This window comes from Bison bison, unplaced genomic scaffold, assembly GCF_000754665.1.
Source record: "Bison bison bison isolate TAMUID 2011002044 unplaced genomic scaffold, Bison_UMD1.0 scf7180017864331, whole genome shotgun sequence".
NCBI classification, from domain to species: Eukaryota; Metazoa; Chordata; class Mammalia; order Artiodactyla; family Bovidae; genus Bison; species Bison bison.
In genome coordinates this window covers 3491884-3500386 of record NW_011494903.1, presented here as the reverse complement: position 1 = coordinate 3500386, position 8503 = coordinate 3491884, and the positions used below count along the sequence as shown (strand labels likewise).

General features: G+C 41.0%; 1 protein-coding gene across 1 annotated transcript in view; it reads right to left on the bottom strand.

The window, feature by feature from the left end:
• C9 (complement component 9) overlaps positions 1-8503 on the bottom strand; it is a 67311-nt gene that overhangs the window by 17671 nt on the left and 41137 nt on the right. The window contains exon 7 of the mRNA XM_010853736.1: positions 816-1056. Coding sequence (XP_010852038.1) covers positions 816-1056 — 241 coding nt within the window. The remainder of the gene's footprint in view (positions 1-815; positions 1057-8503) is intronic.

Here is an 8503-nt window from a genome sequence, read left to right as displayed (position 1 = left end):
TCATCTGTGCTCAGAAGACTCCTCAATATGGCCCCAATTCAACTACCACTCTATGGTTAGAACTGTCATCATATGAGGTAAAACTAATTTTCTACTCTTGCTTTAGACTTATATGTTGTTACCACTGCTTTTTCCTTCCACTCTGGGAGAAACTTTATAACATTTCCTTTCCAATTCTCAAGAATACTTTGAAGATAATTGGCACACATATAATTGAACCAGTCTACAGATTAAGCAAGAGGTTATATAAATGATGTCTCTTGTACTTTCTTTTACCTTGTAAATAGTGCTGTGGACTGTGCTAAGTTGCTTCAGTCAGGTCCGACTCTTTGTGACCCAATGGACTGTAGCCCACCAGGCTCCTCTGTTCTTGGGATTCTCTAGACAAGAATACTGGAGTGGGTTGCCATGCCTTCCTTGGGTCTATTTCCAACCCAGGGATAGAACCTGCATCTCTTAGGTCTCCTGCATTGGCGGGTGGGTACTTTACCACTAGCCCCACCTGGGAAGCCCTTTGTAAATAGTGCTTCACTAAAAGCAGCATCACCAAATAACATTATATTGCAATACGAATTTGTGCATTTCTCAGTAGCCTTGCTGAGTAGTACATGGCCAAGTTATCTTGTTTGAGGTGGAAGTCAACTTGCTGTTTGATAGGATTTTTGAGGCCAAAAGGCAGGGAATTAATTTTTTCAAAGAAGCAGGTTATAGAACTCTACCACTGTTTTTAGTGCTAACCACTGGAAGAGGTTAGTGCTAGAAATAGTGGTTGATTCAAACAACATTGGAAGCTAGAGCTCTATTTCTCAGTATACCTTTCTGCTCCATGGACTTTTTATCCAAAACATATATTAGTTCATAGAGTCCTCCAAGAGACCCAGAGCTACTGTAGTGGGTTCCATAGGTTTCCAAAAATGCAAAATATTCCCCCTTTTCGTAAGTAGTCGGCAGAGTATTTATAGAATCCAAGAAAGTTGTTTGCAGCATGACATCCCGACTTCTCATCACAAATCTTCCCAGGTGAACTTTCCCTTTTACATGCAGAAACATTTTTTCCTTTATTGCAGAGCAGAAGAAAAGAAACATGAATTTTATCACCCTTATTTCAAATTTAAAACTCACAAAAAATTTAGAAAACCCATTTGAATGAGAAACTTAAAATCCTATCAAAAATGTTGATGAAGATGTACAAAAAATGGAACTCTCACGCACTGCGGCTGGAAGGATAAAATGGTACAATCACTTTGGAGAACTGTTTGGCAGTTTCTTAAAAAAGTCAACACTCCCATGGCCAGCAAATTCATTTCTACATAGAATCAGTAAGAGCAGTTCACACAAAGATCTGTAAGAGGCTTTTATAGCAACTTTGAGCAGAACAGCTTAAAATGGAAAATGACAAATGTCCACTGACAGGAGAATTAATAGACAAATTGTAGTCTATTCACACAAAAGAATACCAGTTAGCAATAAAAGGGAATGAACTACTGATACAGGCAACAACACAAATAAATCTCAATAACATTTTCCTGAGTGAAATATACACCAAAGAGTTTATACGGTATGCGTGTGTGTATGGTTGCTTCAGTCATGTCCAGCTCTTTGCAACCCTATGGACTAAAGCCCACCAGGCTCCTCTGTCCATGGGATTCTCCAGGCAAGAATACTGCAGTGGGTTGTCATATCCTCCTCCAGGGGATCTTCCCAACCGAGGTATTGAACCTGTCTCTTATGCTCCTGCGTTGGCAGGAGAGTTCTTTACCACCAGTGACACCTGGGAAGCCCACATACTATATGACTCTGCTGTGTTTATATAAAGTTCTAGAACAGGTGAAACTAAGCTGTGGTCAGAGAAATCTGGTCTCCTAGGTGGTTGCCTCCTAGGCAGTAGGGGATTGATTCAAAGGGCATGAGGGAATTTTCTTGAGGTGATGGAAATATTTTGCATTTGTTTGAGGAGGTGGATATAACAGTCAAAACTCATGGAACTATATGCTAAAATATTTTCATTTTATTTTATGTAAATTATACTTCACTAAGGTGACTTAAAATGTTAACAATGGAAGGATATGTAGGCATTATATATGAAGCCCAATCTTATTTTACATACGAGGAAACTGGGATACAAAGGTATCAAATTATTTTCCCCAAATCTGTGGCAAAGATTGATACTGAAAACCTGGGTCTCAGGCCTTTCTGTGTCTTCTCCTAAGTCCTCCGAATCTTTGATAACAGGGAAAGACAGACAATATTTGAAGAAGTAGTTTTCAAAGTCAATCTAAACACCTCAGCACTTAAATGTTTCCAGGGATGGTGGCTTACATTTCCCAAGGGAAACAGGGGCAGTGACAAAGAGCTATGCGATTCAATGCTATAGACTGTCCCAGGCAAAACTAAACCACAATTGAGATCCCATGATTTTGTGGCAGGTTCTTTTAAAATTTTCCTGCTGTAGTTGTGGTGGACACGTGTTCATTGCATAGGAGTTTAAAACATTTTATGATTTTTTTAAAGGTGAATCTTGGTATGTATGAACATCACAGCAATTTTTTTATGTTTTAGAAGCACAACTGTTTACACTGTGGGACTTAACTTCAACTGATGCTGGGTGATTCAGTATCTAACAAGAATCTTAAAGAAACTTATTCCATATTTATATGTTTTCCATTTGGTGAATTGCATAATCATTCTTAACAGAATCTCAAAGACGCACAAAACATATTTGAATTTCTTTTCATTTGCTAAAATTGAGAGGTGTATCTTGTCAGAAAGACATTATATTCTTTGGTTCAGCTTATTTTAGAGATAGATCTTAGATCGTTCCCATCCAAATCCATCCTTGTTTCTTCCATCTTAAGGGAATAAAAGTAATTTCTTGGTTTTACTTGTCTGACCACTTGCCATCCATTTCTTTGCCCTCATTGTGTTTAGTCTCTTAGTCATGTCCGACTCTTAGTGACCCCATGGACTGTAGCCCACCAGGCTCCTCTGTCCATGAGGATTCTCCAGGCAAAAATTATGGAGTGGCTGCAATGCTCTCTTCTGGGGATCTTCTCAACCCAGATATTGAACCCAGGTCTCCCGCATTGTGGGTGGATTTTTTACTGTCTGAGCCACCAGGGAAGCTCAAGAATACTGCAGTGGGTAGTATTCTACCTTCTCCAGGAAATCTCCCCAACCCAGTAATTGAACCTGCATTCAGACCTGAATGCGGGAGTCTCCTGCATTGCAGGTGGATTCCTTACCAGCTGAGCTACCAGGGAAGCCCAATTAGAAGCAAAATTCCTTTAAAGAGTTTTCTAGTCTGGTTGTTTCCAATTCTTCTCTTTCCATTTTCCTCTTAAATCTAACCTAGTCGTGCTGCTGCCCTCTCAACTCCCAACAAAACTTCTCTTTTATTCAAAACCTCTTCTGAAGGTGCCAGTGATCTTCACAATGCTAAAGCCAGTGGTCACGTCTATATATCCTCTTGCATATATTAGTACATTTGACAGTTCATCACTCTTTTCTTTTTTGTCATCTAGGATAGTGCTTCTCAAACCATACAATATAAACATCTAGAGAATCTTGTCAAAATGCAGTTCTGACTCAGTAGGTTTGTTGTAGGGTCTGAGATCCTAAACTTCCCAGTGAGACATTGCTTCTACTGGTCACAGAACACACTTTGAGTAATTAGGTTCTATGTCACCCTGGCTACATTCTTCCTTCCTTCACTCCTTGTTCCCCAGACCAGTTTCTATTGAAGTTTCGAGTTTAGTCTTTGATCTTCCCTTTTCTAACCACACTAATTTTTTAGTGGTCTCACCAACGCCTACAACTTGAAGCACCATCTATATATTTTGTTGTTCAGTTGCTTAATTGTGTCTCACTCTATGGGACCCATGGATTGTAGCACACTAGACTCCTCTGTCTTCCACCATCTCCCACAGTTAGCTCAAATTCATGAGCACTGAGTTGGGGATGCTATCTAACCATCTCATCCTCTGCCACCTACTTCTCCTATTGCACTCAATCTTTCCTAGCATCAGGGAAATGAGTGGGTTCTTCGCATCAGGTGGCCAAAGTATTGCAGCTACTAACTGTCCTTCCAAGGTATGTTCAGGATTGATTTCTTTTAGGATTGACTGGTTTGATCTTCTTGCTGTCTCAAGAGTCATCTGCAGCACCACAATTCCAAAATATCAATTCTTTGGCTCTCAGCCTCCTCTATGGTTGAACTCTCACATCCATATATGACTACTGGAAAAATCATAGCTTTGACTATATGGATCTTTGTCAGTACAATGATGTCTCTATGCTGTCTAAGTTTGTCATAGTTTTCCTCCCAAGGAGCAAGCATCTTTTAATTTCACGGCCGCAGTCACCTTCTGCAGTGATTTTGGAGCCCAAGGAAAGATAATCTATCACTTCTCCTTCTTTTCCCCTTCTACTTGCCATGCAGTGATGGGACCAGATGCCATGATCTTAGCTTTTTCATGTCGAGTTTCAAGCCAGCTTTTTTACTCTGTTTTTCATCCCCATCAAGAAGCTCTTTATTTCCTCTTCACTTCCTGTTCTTACAGTGGTATCGTCTGTGTATCTGAGGTTGTGGATATTTCTCCCAGCAATCTTAATTCCAGCTTGTGAGTCATCTAGCCTAGCATTTCACATGAGGTACTCTGCATATAAGTTAAATAAGCAGGGTGACAATATATAGCCTTTTTGTACTCCTTTCCCAATTTTGAACCAGTCAGTTGTTCCATGTAAAGTTCTAACTCTTGCTGCTTGACACATGTACAGGTTTCCCAGGAGATGGGTAGGGTGGTCTGCTACTTCCAACTATATAAGAATTTCCCACAGTTTGCTGTGATCTACACAGTCAAAGGCTTTTGCATAGTCAGTGAAGCAGAAATAGACATTTTTCTAGAACTCCCTTGCTTTCTCCATGATCCAATGGATGCTGGCAATTTGATCTCTGGTTCCTCTGCCTCTTTGAAACACAGCATGTTCATCTAGAATTTCTCAGTTCATGGACTGCTGAAGCCGAGCTTGAAGGGTTTTTAGTATAACCTTGCTAGCATGTGAAATGAGTGCAATTTTACAGTAGTTTGAACATTCTTTTGCATTGTCCTTCTTTGGGATTGGAATGAAAAATGACATTTTCCAGTCCTGTGGCCACTGCTGAGTTTCCTGAATTTGCTGACATATTGAGTGCAGCACTTTAACAGCCACATCTTTTAGGACTTGAAATAGCTCAGCTGGAATTACGTCCCCTCCACTAGCTTTTTTGTAGTAATGCTTCCTAAATCTTACTTGACTTCACAGTCCAAGATGACCAGCCTTGGGTGAGTGACAACACCATCATGGTTATCTGGGTTATTAAGGCCTTTTTTTGGATAGTTCTTTTCTGTATTCTTGCCACCTCTTCTTAATCTCTTCTGCTTCTGTTAAGTCCTTACCATTTCTGTCCTTTATTGTGTCCACCCTTGCATGAAATGTTCCCTTGATTTCTCCAATTTTCCTGAATAGATCTCTAGTTTTTCCCATTCTATTGTTTTCTTCTATTTCTTTGCATTGTTCATTTAAGGCCTTCTTATCTCACCTTACTATTCTCTGGAACTCTGCATTCAGTTGGATATATCTTTCCCCTTCTCCTTTGCCTTTATCTTCCCTTCCTTCCTCAGCATTGTAAAGCCTCCTCAGACAAACAGCTCACCTTCTTGCATTTATTTTCTTTGGAATGGTTTGGGTCACTGCCTCCTGTACAATGTTATGAGCCTCCATCCATAGTTCTTCAGGTACTCTATCAGATCTAATCCCTTGAATCTATGCATCACCTCCACTGTATAATCATAAGGGATTTGATTCAGGTCATACCTGAATGGCCTAGTGGTTTTCTCTACTTTCTTCTTTTTAAACCTGAATTTTGCAATAAGGAACTCATGATTTGAGTCACAATCAGCTCCAGGTCTTGTTTTTGCTGACTGCATAGAGCTTCTCTATCTTTGGTTGCAAAGAACTTAATTAATCTGATTCTGTTACTGACCATCTGGTGATGTCCATGTGTAGAGTCATCTCTTGAGTTGCTGGAAAAGGGTGTTTGCTATGACCAGTGTGTTCTCTTGACAAAACTCTGTTAGCCTTTGCCCTGCTTCATTTTGTACTCCAAGGCCAAACTTGCCTGTTATTCTGGATGTCTCTTGACTTCCTACTTTTGCCTTCTAAACCCCTATGATGAAAAGGAGATCAAACCAAACAATCCTAAAGGAAATCAGTCCTGATTATTCATTGGACAGACTGATACTGAAGCTGAAGCTCTGATACTTTGGCCAACTGATGCAAAGAACTGACTTATTAGAAAAGACCCTGAAGCGGGACAGATTGAAGGCAGGAGGAGAAGGGGATGATAGAGGATGAGATGGTTGGATGGCATCACTGACTCAGTGGACATGAATTTGAGCAAGTTCCAGGAGTTGGTGATGGACAGGGAAGCCTGTCGTGCTGCAGTCCATGGGGTTGCAAAGAGTTGGACATGACTGAGCAACTGAACTGATGATGAAAAGGACATCTGAAATTAAGTGTCAGTTCTAAGAAGGCATTGTAAGTCTTCATAGAACCAGTCATCTTCAGTTTCTTAGGCATTAATGGTTGGGGCACAGACTTGGATTACTGTGAGGCTGAATAGTTTGCCTTTGAAACAAACTGAGATTATTCTATTGTTTTTGAGATTGTACCCAATTACTGCATTTCAGACTCTTTTGTTGACTATTTGGTCTGCTTCATTTCTACAAAGAGCTTCTTGTCCACAGTAGTATATACAATGGTCATCTGAATTAAACTTGCCCATTCCCATCCATTTTAGTTCACTGATTCCTAAGATGTCAAAGTTCAGTCTCTTCCTCTTCTGTTTGACCACGTCCAATTTACCTTGATTCATTGGACCTAACATTCCTCATCCTTATGCAATATTAAATCATATGACTTTAGGCACCATATATTTATTAACAGCTTGTGACTCAGCTGGTGAAGAATCTGCCTGCAATGTGGGAGACCTGGATTCAATCCCTGTGTTGGGAAGATCCCCTGGAGAAGGGAAAGGCTACCCACTCTAGTATTCTGGCCTGGAGAATTTCATGGACTGTATAGTCCATGGCGCAGAAGGCAATGGCACCCCACTCCAGTACTCTTGCCTGGAAAATCACATGGACGGAGGGGCCTGGTAGGCTGCAGTCCATGGGGTCGCTAGGAGTAGGACACCACTCAGCGACTTCACTTTATTTTTTCACTTTCATGCATTGGAGAAGGAAATGGCAACCCACTCCAGTGTTCTTGCCTGGAGAATCCCAGGGACAGGGGAGCCTGGTGGGCTGCCGTCTATGGGGTCATGCGGAGTCGGACACGACTGAAGCGACTTAGCAGCGGCAGCAGCATAGTCCATGGGGTCTCAAAGAGTCAGACATGACTGAGCGACTTTCATACTTTCTCAAACTTAAAACTTAATTCCAGACCTCCTTCCCAAATGTCAGACTCATAACATCAACTTACTACTTTATGTCTCCAATGGAATGCCAAATAGACATCTCAAACATAATCTAAAACTTAACTACTGGTCTTCTCCAAACCTGCTCTACCTGAAGTTTTCTCCATCTCAGCTGATAGCAACTCCGTTCTTCTGGTTGCTCAGAGCAAAAACAGAGTCATGTTTGACTCTACAACTGTCCTTTTCTGAAATGCCATCATCTCTCACCTAGATTCTTGCAATAGGTTTTAACAAATCTTTTTCCTTTTGCTACTGACTTTCATAATCTTGTCCCAACCATATCCAGAGTAGTCATTTAAAATATATTAAAGTATGTCAATCTTCTATTCAAAACATTCCGATGGTCCCTCATGTCACTCATTGAAAAAAATCAAACTCTTATCACAGGCTGTGAGGCCCTTTATTATCTGATTCAAGGTAACCTCACTAACTTTTTCTCCTTCTGGTTTATTTTTTTGGGCTCCAAAATCACTGCAGATGGTGACTGCAGCCATGAAATTAAAGATGCTTACTCCTTGGAAGTAAAGTTATGACCAACCTAGACAGCATATTCAAAAGCAGAGACATTACTTGGCCAACAAAGGTCCGTCTAGTCAAGGCTATGGTTTTTCCTGTGGTCATGTATGGATGTGAGAGTTGGACTGTGAAGAAGGCTGAGTGCCAGAGAATTGATGCATTTGAACTGTGGTGTTGGAGAAGACTCTTGAGAGTCCCTTGGACTGCAAGGAGATCCAACCAGTCCATTCTAAAGGAGATCAGCCCTGGGATTTCTTTGGAAGGAATGATGCTGAAGCTGAAACTCCAGTACTTTGGCCACCTCATGTGAAGAGTTGACTCATTGGAAAAGACTCTGATGCTGTGAGGGATTGGGGGCAGGAGGAGAAGGGGATGACAGAGGATGAGATGGCTGGATGGCATCACTGACTCAATGGACATGAGTCTGAGTGAACTCCAGGAGTTGGTGATGGACAGGGAGGCCTGTCGTGC